We start from the raw sequence: 14,174 nt of genomic DNA, 5'->3' as shown, positions 1-14,174 counted from the left end.
CAGTGTGTATTAAGGAAATTAAATTAAATTAAATGTAAACAGAGTGTGCAAAATGTGCAAAATATGTCAAATATATATATACACAATAGAATACGAATAACTGTGCAGTGTGTATTTAAGGACATTCATTTAAGTTTAAACAGAGTTTGCAAAATGCCAAGTATATGTGTAGTGTATATGAAGTGTAAATCAAATAAATGTAGATGTGAATGTTTAGTGAAAATGAAAATGAGTCCACAGAGGGTCTGGCCAGAGGTGCTTTGTTGTAGGGAGGGAAAGGGATAGACTGTGCTTTTAATTCTCCCTTTTTGCTACAAGTGTTGTGTCACAACAACATAAACAACCCGGTTCAAAGTATTACTTTATTAACAACATAAACAACCCGGTTCATAGTATTACTAACAACATGAATCACCATTTAAGGTTATAAATTAACCCCTCTTGACCTGTTCAGTTTCTTCCATGTGTACAAACTTAAAAGGTTTCCACGCACATTTTAAGCAAAGTCGACCAGTTTGTGCTAAGAGTGGATATTAAAGATCTAAATGGTCATCTAATCTGCAGTTGGCTGTTACTAGACTGCTGTAATCTATTTTCAATTAAAAACGCTTCTGGGTTCCCGTTTATTCAGACTGTTCAGAATGTCTTAAAACATGACGGGAAGTGCCCACAGTGAGAGACGTGGGTGTGTCATCAGCTGACGTAAAGATACACAGAGTTAGAGGGTTTGAATGAATTATCATGAACAAAAAAAACTCAAACGGACACGGCCTTTGAATGATGACCATTAAATGGTAATGAAAAGATGTTCTTTGGCCTCTGCTAAACCATTACAGTCCCATTAAGACCACCACATTTCAACAGCATGGTAACATAGAATGTGTGATTACTACACACACACACAGAGACACACACACACACATCATTTGAATCACCCGTCAATGTTCCCATTGCTGGAAATAGTTGTGGTACATTCTGACATCATTTCCTCTCTCGGCCCAATGAAGGAGATTCAGCACTTCAGCCCTGCCGCTGCTGAACCATGGTGTCCGTTTCAGTCTTGTGACATTTAACAGCATAATGCACGTTGCTATGCAATGCAGTATATTTGTGTATTTTATTAACTAGAGCGAATCGTGGCAAGAAGGGTTTCTACTCAGCTGTGAGCAAAACAAAGCTCACTCTCAATATGCTTTTATCTACATCAAAGCAGCTTTCAGGAGATTCTTGCTCATATGAGACACACATTTCTCAGATATTGATTTCGAGATATGTCAGACATTGTGGTGAACGAGAAGGAGCAACAATCTTTTGCTGTCAGCGTACAGAACTACCGGAGAAACGTGAATAAATGAGTGGATAATCCTAACAAACGCTTCCATACAGGTGTAGTGCACGATACAACTAAGACACTAACGTCCTATCATGGGAGGACTTTCATGACTTTGATTTTGGATCAAGTCGACTAGAAGTTCAATCAATCAATCAATAAATCAAATTAATTTTTTTATATATACAGCACCTTTCAAAACAAATCAAATGCAGTTCAAAGTTCAAAACAAATCAAATGCAGTTCAAAGTGCTTGTTTATGATAGACAAAAACAAGATGAAAAGACTAATGCACACCAAATAAATTTAAGGACAAATAAAAATACATCGCTGAATATATTGATCTTGGTAAAACAGTAAAATGTGAATAAAGTAAAATGATCGCAAAAATAAAATAAGAAATACAATATGCATAAATACTAAAAAAACACATAAGACACTGTATAACATCTGAATTAATATTAAACAATAATATTAATAAAAGCCAGACTGAATAGAATGGAAATAGTTATATGTTCTGCTACTCTCAGAGCCTCTGGAAGGTGAAGGTCTAAGTGACTGATTTGAGAGATCAGAGGTGTAAAAACCATGCTGGTCTACAGAGGTGTTGGATTAATGCTTCACCTCAAACACAGGTACCCCGAGTCGTCACCTTCATCCTCTGAGGAAACTTTATCCGTGAGGTCAGATCCAAGATGGCAGCACCATCAACCCCCCCACCCCCCCTTCATGAGCTGTCGCTGGGAGGAGGAGGAGGAGGAGGAGGAGGAGGAGGAGGAGGAGGAGGAGGAGGGGTTGATGAACGTGATGAGTGCGCCAAGGATCATTGAAGCTTTGTATCTTACAAAAGCTTTGGTAAAAAGAAAAAATACTCTAGGGAGCTCTATTCATGTTTTAATACTCAATATATACCGTGCTTATAATTGTTTGTGTCTAAAAAACCCAGATTATATGAATATGCAAATTAATGTTACATTTACATTTGAACTAGGACCGTGACACTTCACTTAAGAGCCCTTTCTGTGTGCACACTGAAGGTTTAAGGTTCTGCACAGTGACGGTGAAACTATGGAGTAACAATGAGAAAAACACATTTTAGAGTGGAGAGGGACTTTTTTTTTTTAAAACTATGTAATTGTATTTAGATTTAGATCAATTTAAGTGCAACCGGGCGCGTTCCTGTTGCGCTCCACTTCCTCCTGAAGTGCAGACCAGTTTATATTTGTCTTTTCACCTGACGTGCATGATTAGGACTGCATGAATTCACTCCACCCGCTGGATGACAACTGGGCTTAGTTCAGTTATGTAAGTTATGTAAGTTATGTAAGTCATTAAGGCGAGAACGAGGATCAAGAAACACATCAAAGCGTGAAGGCTATTTTAATCTGCTCACCAATCTCATTTATTAACACTTGTGATGTGATGGACGCATAGAAAATGAACAATAATCCCTCTCCTCATGCAGTTAAGGAGGTACCTACGTACATCATTAACTTGAGTGAGTCATGACATGACAAAAACCTTGAAAAAAATAAAATAAACAGATCAAAATAAAAAAAAGACTTGCAACACAAAATGTTCACAGTGACGGGGTCACAGGTGTGATGTCTCAGACTTCCACCGTAACAGTTGAGTGACCAGGTGACGAATTAATTAAAATAAAATATAATAGGACAGGGCAAAGACATCATCACAGCAGATAACATAGCATGCTTTATAAACAGTGTGCTTCATTTTTTTTTTAAATATAAAACAATACAATACAAAAAACGTCTAACACAACTCCCAGACACAATGGTTTCCATATTTACAGGATGAATTCAGTTTAAGGACAATTTAAAAGTATCTCCAGTTGTTTACATTACCAAAAAAATGCAGCCAGGAACTGATTCACTGTTCGTTCTTAATAACTCCATATTGTGAGTTTAATCTGTAAAATGTGTTGTGCGGTGCAGATGCGGAGGAACACAAACACTAAATGAAGTAATATGGGGCCTCCCCCCCCTATATCAAGTAATTTGAGTCATAATTCAACATCATTTTTTCCCCTCCCACACAACTGGTACCAGGTCAGCCCTTCAACACACCTTCACAGTTGCCTTCGGGGAAACTGAACAACTGGCTTGCTATTAAGTCCTAAAGGTTGTGGAGGTCAAATCGCACAGAGCTGTAATTAATAGTGAACCATTCAGTACCATCTCCAGCCAGCAGAGGGCAGCAGAGTAACACTGTCAGAGCTGCAGCCGTTAAGTGGACAGGAAGAGTGTATTGGAAGTCTTAACCCACAGACCGAGAGATAAGGTGTGACTAGTGTCAGCAGGTCACCTGTATTCTCACTCCCTGCAAATTACATTTTGAAGTTGCGGTCCTGAAACTATCACAGATGGCTTCACAAGGCCCAACAATGACACATTTGCATTTACTGTACGTGCCGTGACTACAAATCAATGTTAAGGAACCAAAAAAATGGAATTACATTATATTCAATGAATTCTCTGGCTCAGATTCGTCTCGACCTTTGTTCCAGTCTGCGGGTTTAAAAAAAAAAAAAAAAAAGAGTTACATTTGCATTTCTTTCACTCCCCCGCGTAACACACCGAGGTCCATGCGGTGAACCCGGTGAACCCCTCCCACCCCCCACCTCCCTCCGAGGGTCAGCCAAGCCTCACACTGACACTTGCAGCCAAAAATAGGCAAGTGAGCTGACCCCTGGTTCAAACGCCCTTCATGCTTTGTCTTGTGAGCTCGGGGGATCCGACGGAGAAGGTGGACAGCATAGCGATGATTTGAAAAAAAGACACTTTAACAGTAGAACAGAAAACAGCTGGATTGATCACTCAACAGTACTAGAAACAACCACAAGGTTTTGATTACAAAATATATAATACATCTTATACAGCATAAATCCTATACCTATACAGTATGATCAACAGTGGGGTGAACGCACCCCAACACATTCACAAACGATGCACGTTATCCAACTCTGCACATGCTTTTTACACACAGTCCTATGGAGCCTTGTACAGCGTGTACTGAATAAACAATAAGAGCAGGTGTGCATCTCCATGTTCTGATTTGTCACCACACGAATGTGCTTTTGGGTCCTTTTAATTGTAGCTCTACCTTTAGTGTCCTGTTTTTTTGTTGTTTTTTGACCCTCTTTTGGTGGAGTCCCATGAGAAGAACCCTCTCTCCACCTCGTCACATGGTGCTTTACGGTCAAATTGGCAGTGTTGCGTGAGTCTCTTGGTGTCTTATTGCACTCTGTACAAACCCACCACTAGCAAAAAAAGAAAGAAAGTAGAGCCTCTGTATTTATGTCGCAATACTGCCCTAAAGTCCTGACTGTAAATAAGTTTAAATATGCAGTATATAGCTGGAACTATTTAAATACATATTGGCAAGTCCTTGGCATTCGTTGAGCACCACCGGGTTATGATATATTCCTGGGTTTTAAGGATAGAGAGCGAAAAACAACCTCAGACGGAGCACAGAGGTGAAGTCCTTTAAAGAGTTCCTTGTGGAGCGGAAGGATGGAATTGGCGAGGCATTTTGTCGACGTTAAAGACCGCTTGGTCTTTTAACAGTCTGTTCGAGATTCGGAGACATCTTTATACTTTCAAAAATCCAGGTTTGCTCTGCACGACAACGTGAACACACAACAAAAGCAATATAAATATATCAAACCCATGCAGATGTTCCCCTTTTCTCATATATACACACACAACACTTTTAATAGCAAAACCTCGTCTCAATAAAATGTCCCGCGAATAACTTGCATTTCGTTTTTTTTTTGCAAGAACAAAGGTCCTTCGTCAGCATTTTGTCCCTCGAGCTTGTAAACAGTATCAAGGTAAGAATACTAACGAGAGAAACAGATCACCACCCCCCAACAAAAATAAAATCAAATCATTTTCATGTTGAACTTGCGCGCCCCACCCTGTCCTCCACTGGCAGCGGGTCCATCCACCTTCCTGAAGGAATACTCCACTGAGAAGTTGTTCTTGTGCTGCCCTCGCCCTCGACTCCACACAAACAGCAGAATGAAACAGAAGAGCACCACCCCCAGGAACATGATGCAGCCCATAGCGGTGGATATGAGGATGGTCTTGAGGTCCAGAGTGAACTTCAAGAAGACTCTGGTGTCGTTCAGATTGGTGTCATTCAGGTCCCCTGCGTAGTACGTGCGGTTCGCCATGAGGGCGGCGTCGAGCGGCAGCCCGCTCACCGTGAGCGTGGCGAAATAGGTGTCGTTTCCGCCGGCGTTGCTGGCTATGCAGATGTAGGTCCCGCTGTCGGTGACCTGGGCGTAGCGTATTTCTAATGTGCCCTGTGGTAACACGGTCAGGCGGCCGCTGCTCTTTGTGGTGATGCGCCGGCGCTGCGGCGAGATCCAGAAAATCATCGGCGCCGGCTCGCCTTCCGCTCTGCAGATGAACGACACGACCTGGCCCTCGCGGGCAGAAACCTGCTGCAGTTTCCTGTTGCGGATTTTGGGCTTCTGGCAAGTGAAGTGATCGAAGAGAGCCGAGTCGGAGAAAGCGTCGAGGGCCCGTCCCTGCACCTCCACGGGCGTCATGCACACCGGGGAGGCGCCGTCGAAATTGAGGGTCTTCCGACGCTGAAGGATCCAAAGCAAGCGGCAGTCGCAGGCCAGAGGGTTCCCGTCCAAACGCAGCGTCTCCAGAGTGTTGACGGACTGAAAGGCCCCCTCTTCCAGGGACACCAGGCCGTTAGTGGAGAGGTTAAGAAGGCTGATTTGTCTGAGACCGCCCAGGGCATACGGCTGCACGACCACCAGATTTGTGTTGACCAGATGAAGCTCCTTCAGCCTAACGAGGTCCCGCAGGGCCCAGGACTCCAACACGGAGATGGGGTTGTAGGAGAGGTTCAGGCTGGTGAGGTGAGCCAGACTGCGGAGGGCAGAGGTGGGCACGGAGGTGATGTTAGTGTGAGTTATCGACAGCCAAGATAAGTTAAGCCCTTGCAGGCTGTGAGGGGAAATGTGCTCCAAAAAGGGCCAGTGATCGATCTCGAGGCCCCTCAGGGTCCCCAACTTACGGAAGTTCTGGTCCTCTAAGGTGGAGATACTGAGGTAGCGGAGCCGAAGAGTCACCAGATTGTGCAGGTAAGACAACGACTGGCCGGACACAGAAGTCAGGTTGCACCGCTCAATGGTCAGCTCCCTTAGCCCCACCAGACCCAGAAAGGCCTTGTTGGAAATGTAAACTAAATCATTGTCTCCGACTTCCAGGTTGTTCAGACTTTTCAGATCTTGGAAAGTAAAGTCCAAAAGAATGACAATCTTATTCCCACTGAGGTCCAGCATTGTTAGGTTGGAGAGACGGGAGAAAGCCCCCATGGGGACCAGTTTCAATTGGTTGCCCCTCAGCGAAAGCGACTGGAGGTTCTGGAGACTCGAAAAAGCGTTCGGTTCCAGGACGCTGATCACGTTCTCACTCAGGTCCAGCTTTTCGAGACGTGAATACGGGAGCAGGTCGCCGTGCTCCACCCAGCGAAGTTTATTCACGCTCAGGTCCAGGATCTTGGTGTCGAGTGGGATGCCGTCTGGCAGCGCGGACAGGCGCTTACCATAACAGGACACAGTCTTGAGTTTCGCGATGCACTCACAACGCTGGGGACATCCTTGACTCTGGGCGGGTGACACCGCGATCATCAGCAGCAAGAACAGGAAAGGCAGGAGCCGGCCGACATCCTGGCCCAGGCTCACCCCCATGGCCCTCCTCTCCACTGCTTCCTCCTGCTCCTGAATCACCGGGCCAGACACCTGAGGACAGAGGAAGAATGGGAAGGGGAAAAGGGGGAAAAGAATGAGAGGCAGAGACAAAAAGAGATAGACAGTGAAACTAATTAATTGAACTCATCTCCCCTCCAAGAGCAGCTATCAAGCCCTCTAAATGAGTGGAATTACTATTATAAACTCTAATTGACCTGACACAGCAGCAAAATTAAAGCTGGAGCTCGGAGATAATCCTCAAAGGAGTCGGTATTCACTTGAAACTATTTCATTTACAACTGTGCCTTGCCGGCACTCGGGTTTTAAAATCACATGCGAGTAAGAAAAATCCCCAAATAGCTACGTGTCAATTTTATATGTGATGGTTGTTTTGCTCTTTAGTTTATTCATGCATTGGAAGGGAAACAATTGCAATTCATAAGACCTCATGTAAGACATCTTAAAATGCATGAAAAAAGGGAAACAATTGCCCCGCCTCTCAAAAGCATAACACAGCACTGCAAAATGCACTAAATCGGTCCATTCCAACAGAGCGAGGAAGCAGAATATTAACAAATGAACTCTCTGTCAGGGTGGGGGGGGGTGGGGGGTGGGGGGGGGGGGGGGGAGGGGGTATACCGGGATGTAAACAGGTTGAATAAAATATGAAAGTGACACGGGACAATTGAAAACAGATTGGATCGTATAGCACAGTATATGCAGCCGCTGTGTCTTTGGAGTGGACGCCTGACGAGGTCAGTCCACGACTCAGTGCATCACAATAGCTCAGTCCATCACATCATCTGCATGAGTCTCTGAAGCATGAGGCTTATCATGAGAGGAGCCTGACCTGCCTATGGGTTTCATGTGACACATACGGACACACACACACACACACACACACACACACACACACACACACACACACACACACAATTCCACTGCTGGTGGATGTTGGCAGCAGTGGTAATCCCTTTGTAAAACCCATTGTGAAATACCAACGAGCGGGATGGAAAGTAACTCCAGGAAACATATTCCATAACATCGTCATTGTGGACCGGCGATGGCTGAGTTAAAAAAATATTGAAAGGCCGCTGTGACTATAACTACACATCAGGAGGTCGCCGACCTTCAATGTGTGCAGGTTATGGCTCTAAAATTACATGAGAAATGTGGCCCCTAAAACACGTAGAAACACTGGACACACACACACACACACATCCATCTACATCCCCTTTTTAAAATATGGAGAAAGTATTTTTTACAATTTTAGAATTCCCACCTGCTGCTAAGATGTGACTTCATAACTCATGTCCCTAACCTTTCCGCATGTTCTATTTTACAATCCCCCCCTCCCCCCTCCTGGCTCAGAGACGGATATTCCCATTAGCCAATCTGCCATCGAATGAGATTAACTGTCTGGAATATAGCGAGCAGAAGCGTCTGATAGGAGACTTAAAATGAGCAGAGCTTTGTCAAAGACACAAGAAATGAACATTTCAGAGTTCTACCATTAGGCGTATGAAAAAGGAAGAAGATGCACGCTGTCAGCACCCCACACATATATAACTGTCAGACATCGCAGCCTGACACGGAACCCTTCACACACATTTTGTGTCACTCACTGTGGTCTAATAAGGCCCACTAGAAATAGAAGAAGAAAAAAAAACTCTTCCTGCATCCAAAAGGAAGTCCTTGGGGTTTGGCTCGTGCTTTATGAATGAAAAAAACATGGCAGCTCAAGCATGGCTAACGTTTTTTTTAACTTTGACAATATACAGTGCATCCGGAAAAGTATTCACAGCGCAATGGATTGAATTCATTATTTTCCTCAACATTCTACGGCTTTATTCCAAAATGGATTAAATTCCACATTCTACACACGACAAACCCATAATGACAAAGTGAAAACGTTTTTTTGCACATTTTTGCAAATCTATTAAAAATAAAGAACGAAAACATAACATGCACAGAAGTATTTTCGTTCTTTATTTTTAATAGATTTGCAAAAAAAAAACGTTTTCACTTTGTCATTATGGGTTTGTCGTGTGTAGAATGTGGAATTTAATCCATTTTGGAATAAGGCTGTAACATAACAAAATGTGGAAAAAGTGAAGCGCTGTGAATACTTTCCGGATGCAATATATAATTGCGCTTCTATCACTCTCAAAGTGGCAGCTCCACACAGACACAGATTCTTTTTTTTTCTTCTTTTTTTTTTTTAAGAATCAAAATTGCTACAGCCAGAACTAGAAATATTGTCTTTTTCATTTCACACATTCTTCTTCCTTGTAAAAAAAAAAAGAAAAGAAAACAGACGCCCACATTAGCCAGTGTCTGTCGATAGCTCAGTAATACAACTTGGAGTTGCCAGAGAGATGAGTGGATGGCTCCAGAGACCTGGAAAGCTCACTTGTTCCTTTCTTTTTGTGTGCGACATCACAGAAGGAACTTTGCCCAGTTCCCCTCCGGAGCCAACCGAGGCTTCATGCAACAATGAAATATGTGACAATAAAGTATGTTTACAAGACCTGGAACCTGTCAAAGTGACACGAGTCACATCTCGCATCGAGGAAATTGGCTTAAAAACGTTGGTTACGCCTCTCTTACCGGCAAGGAGCTCTCAGGAAGTGACATGGTAAAGATAGTAGTCGTGTGTTTCAAAAAGAAACACACGACTACTTATTCGCACAAAAGTATGTTGAACCATAGTACACATGTTGAGTATGCAGTACATTGTATGCGATTTCTAACGTGTGTGTGTGTTCTCTCATTAGGAAATAACTAATAATTACAATTAGTACTGTAAATATTCTACAGCATTTACCTCTATGGTGTTTGTAACCAATGTCATAAAACTGCACGTGGAAGTGACGTCTAAAAGTTAAAGATACTTCTTAATATCCAACGTTTAAAAAACCTTTCTTTCCCCTTCAACAGCCGGTGGGCAGCGACTGAGAGAGGAACAACGAACCTCGCCCTCCCCCGACCTCCAACCAGCCCACATTTTTAAAATGTCAATCGCGTGGGCCTCTATTTGGAACCCGTATCTGGTAGCAGTCGCTCACTAATGAACCCAGAGGCCCCCGAGCCAGCTGAGGCGCCGCAGGTCAACAGCAGGTGGGCAGAGCGGTGTGCACAAAGACACACTCCCCTCCTTACACACCGGGCTGCTGCTGTCCAGCAGACTACTTTTACCTGGTAGTGAGCTGAAGTCCCAAAAAAAAAAAAAAAAACACCCGTTGTGATCTTTGATTACGCAGCAGGAGAACAACCTGCAGGAGACGGAGATCAGAGAGAAAGAGACACTTGTCCTGAGAAGAGAGTGACTGAATGCCCCCCCCCCCTTTTGCCTCGTCTCCCTAAACTGAACGGCGGTGGTTGGTTATGTAACGTCACAGGGTGCTCATCGGGCCAAACTGCACCAGTTATGTCTTGCAGGCAGAATCAATATGCAGCTCTGACATGAACCGCAAAGCTCGGATTGGCTTCCAAAAGGACAATACTGTAGGTGTCTCAGGTTGTCATGGAGACGCCTGCACCGTCTCCCTGAACAACCCCCCCCCCCCCCAAAAAACCCTTTTCCTGCTTCATCCTCTCTTCACAGCTGTTTATGTATAGTGTTGCGGAGATATAACTGATGACTGTAAATGTAGATTTTTTTTATGGACCTAGCAGCAGAGGTGAAACGTTGACCCCTCTAACACTTCAGTAACATTGAGTATTAAAATGTAATTGAAGTTTAAGAATTGTCCTTCTTTTTTTTTTTTAATCACTCACGCACACATCAATAAACAACAGTGTCATAAATCAGATTACAATCTTCAGTACACGTCTAATGGCAGTGGTGTGCAGTGAGCAGTCTTTAGTCATGAACTGATGGAGACATGTGGGAATATGAGGTTATTAAAATGTATTTAAAGAGAGTCGCTGTTGTTGATTGTCCCTTTTTTCATGTTGTCACACAGTAAACAGCTGCTGATGCAAACACAAGGGATTATTATAGTTGTTCATGCCGCTATCTTACTTCCTGAATGACCAACTTTAGCATTTCCCGGGCCCATCTTTACCCTCCACAAAGCCATTTGTGCATTCAACTCATGTTTAATATTTATTATCGTACACTTATTGCTGAAGTGATAAATGGCCACTTTTACAACCCAAACCAAGATGGTGGACGGTCTTTGAGGGTTCATCACTTTGGTTTCGCCACTTTTCCCAGCGCCATCATCATGTCCACATCTAGATGAGTTGTTTATGACCAACTACGTAAATAATGGCATTTTGCTAAATGGCAAATATGAGCTAAACTAAGATGGTGAACGTGGTTATGTTAGCGTGCTGTTGACGATCACATTGAGCTCATGTTTAGCCTGTACAGAACCCACAGAACCCATAGATTATGGTGTAAACCAACCTCCACAATGCAGAGGAGAGAATGCAATTATCTCTAAACTCATATTTCATATTCATGGGCTACTTTATTGCCTTTGTACAAGCCCTGTAAAGAAACACGTCGAGTCGTGCATGCATTATGAAGAAACCAAGGTCAAACTATTCGATTTTGCTGGCGGAATACATCCTCAAATGAAGATTTTAAAGACCTCCCTTTTTCTAAAGCATTGAGAAACGAACTGACAACAACAACAACAACAACAACAACAACAACCGCAAGCATAGCTGTCGACTTAGACCTGTTTAATTGACTTGCTTTTACGGATATTGCCATGTTTAGATTATTGAATGCTCTTTTTGCCACACAATTTAAGATGATAATCGATTGATGTATTATTAATCACAGGTGTAGTCTAATCCTGTTATTGCTTACGCGTTATGCAACCATCTAAAAATGACATTTCTCCCCAGGTCGCCAGCTGTCGTCAGCATGAGTCGCCCTGAGCTCGGAGACTGTAAAGTACAAAAGGCAAAGAGCACGACCTGGTACTCACGTGCTCTCTGACCGCCGATCAATTAACACCCAAAAGCCTGTTGGTACCCAGTGAGGGAGAGAGGGAGCCAGAGAAGTGTGGCTTTTGAGCTTCAAAAAAAATGAGATAAAAAAAGAAAAAAAGAAAAGTAAACCAAGTGCAGGTTAGAGAGAGCCAGATTTAGACAGTAAGGTGGGCCGTGAAGCTGGAGGGGCATGGGGCTCATTTCTCTACCCCCATCACCACCTCTCCCTGCACACAGCGTTACATAATTCATCTGCTAGACTCCCCTTTAGTCCACGACTCACCTCCTCCCTCTGCACTCTTTTCGTTTAAAATTAGGGGGCTTGAAAAACCACTAATGGGCCTAATGCAAACGCTGTCCGACTCGGCTATTCAGAGTAATAGATAGTGAAGCCCCCGCGTGTTTCAACATGGGGACATTAGGATGGGATCAGACGGAGGGCGCTGCTGATGCTCGGCCGATATTGTACACATTAAACACGCACACGTCCTATTAACGTACGCATAACGCTTATCTAATAAGCTGAAACGTGCGTGTGTGTGTGTGTGCGCGCGTGTGTGTGAGTGAGTGGAGAGAGAAGAGATTAAAATGCAGCCCAGCAGCTAACACTCTGGACATGTGTGTGCAAATGGCAGCCTCACATATTAAAAAGGTTTAGAAGGTGATATTCTATATTTTTTAAATCAAATAAAAAAAAAAAAGCATTGTGAAAATAAAAATACCCATTCGGTTTGTCTCGCTTTAGTCGATGTTTCTGGCAACAGGACTGTGAATGTTTGAAGGACTCAAAATAAAAACTACAGTGCACTGTCAAAATAAATCAATATCTCGCTTCAGATACGCAGAAAACTCTCGGTTGTTGGATTTTGTTCATTCATGGGTTTTGTAGAAAATAAGAAAAGCATAGAAGATATATTGTTCACAAGCACCTCACATCCATTGCATACAGTTCTATTCAAGAGCCTCCAAATACAATCGAATAGATCCACAGCTCTCTACTGTGCAGGTGTACGTGTTATATAGCGAGAAAGGGCCGAGAAGATTTAACGTCGGCACAGGGGGTGAGACTGCCTGACCCATAATCATACTGCAGGTGGAGGAAACGGCTGACAACTGAGCAGCAGGCGGGATGGAGAGTGTGTAGGTGTAGCCGAGCGCTCTCCAGAAAGGCACGCAGGCCGAGGCGTAACATCCACTGAAGCGCCTCAAATGGCTGCTCATTCTGATTGCAACCCACTCGTTGCACTTTACGTAAGCACAGATTATCTCTCTCTCTCTGTGTGTGTGTGTGTGTGTGTGTGTGTGTGTGTTTCCACCAGAAAAAAACATTGTACACCGAGGGAAGCCATTGTCAGTGTCCATCAATCCGTTTAGGGAGACCCTGAAGCCCCCTGGCAGTGCACGGTCCAGGGAACACACACACACACACACACACACACACACACACACACACACATCCTCACACAGGCCATTACACACACTCACGCTCACCTGATGAGAGAGAAAGGCACAGAGAGCGAGAGAGAGAGAGAGAAAACACTGAGTTGCTTGTTCCCCTTTTATGTCCCTGTAACTTCCACCTTGTATTCTGGTGATGGATGGTCCATGGGCAAGGACACCCGGTGGGGAGGGGGGGGGGGGGGGGGCTCGTGTCAGGGAGGAGGAGCATATGTGTTTACACGAGGATGGATCGCCTCGGACGCGACGCAAACGAGCGAATGTCAGATTGTTTCTTCCCAAAGACGACGTGCTAACCTGCTCCGTGCGTCAGCAAACAGGCGGAGTTATTAAAAAGGCATTAGAAGTCAGAAGAAGATGGACGAGGGGGCATGTTGTGCAAAACAGTCCACTTATTTAATGTGGGTTCGTCCTCGGGGCCCCGCATGGTTTAAACTTTAAAACCGATCAGATATGTCGTAATTTTCCGTGACACCATAGTACCGCGGATTCATAAACGCTATTTTACAAACGCGCCAAATGGGATATTTAATTGTAATAACGGGTTGCAAAGAGATTCTTAAAATGCACTTGTGTCCTCTGCAAAGCGTGAGCAGTGAAGCCAAAGGACACGACGAGGTGATTAAGAACGTGTCCTTACCGCGTGCCATGAATCTTTAATGAGAGAGAACCGTTCTTAAGGGCTTATGAACATAA

The 14,174-nt window shown here is 43.9% G+C and overlaps 1 protein-coding gene across 1 annotated transcript in view; it reads right to left on the bottom strand.

Annotated features, from left to right (window-relative positions):
- Positions 1-2,763: 2,763 nt before the first annotated feature.
- The window catches only part of lingo3a (leucine rich repeat and Ig domain containing 3a), a 29,368-nt gene continuing 17,957 nt past the window's right edge, over positions 2,764-14,174 (bottom strand). Inside the window, exon 2 of the mRNA XM_034530933.1 lies at positions 2,764-7,118. Coding sequence (XP_034386824.1) covers positions 5,235-7,067 — 1,833 coding nt within the window. The 5' untranslated portion in view covers positions 7,068-7,118 and the 3' untranslated portion in view covers positions 2,764-5,234. The remainder of the gene's footprint in view (positions 7,119-14,174) is intronic.

Source organism: Cyclopterus lumpus, chromosome 4, assembly GCF_009769545.1.
Source record: "Cyclopterus lumpus isolate fCycLum1 chromosome 4, fCycLum1.pri, whole genome shotgun sequence".
Lineage (NCBI taxonomy): Eukaryota > Metazoa > Chordata > Actinopteri > Perciformes > Cyclopteridae > Cyclopterus > Cyclopterus lumpus.
Note: the sequence above shows the minus strand (reverse complement) of the source record. Positions and strands in the feature narration are given on the sequence as shown.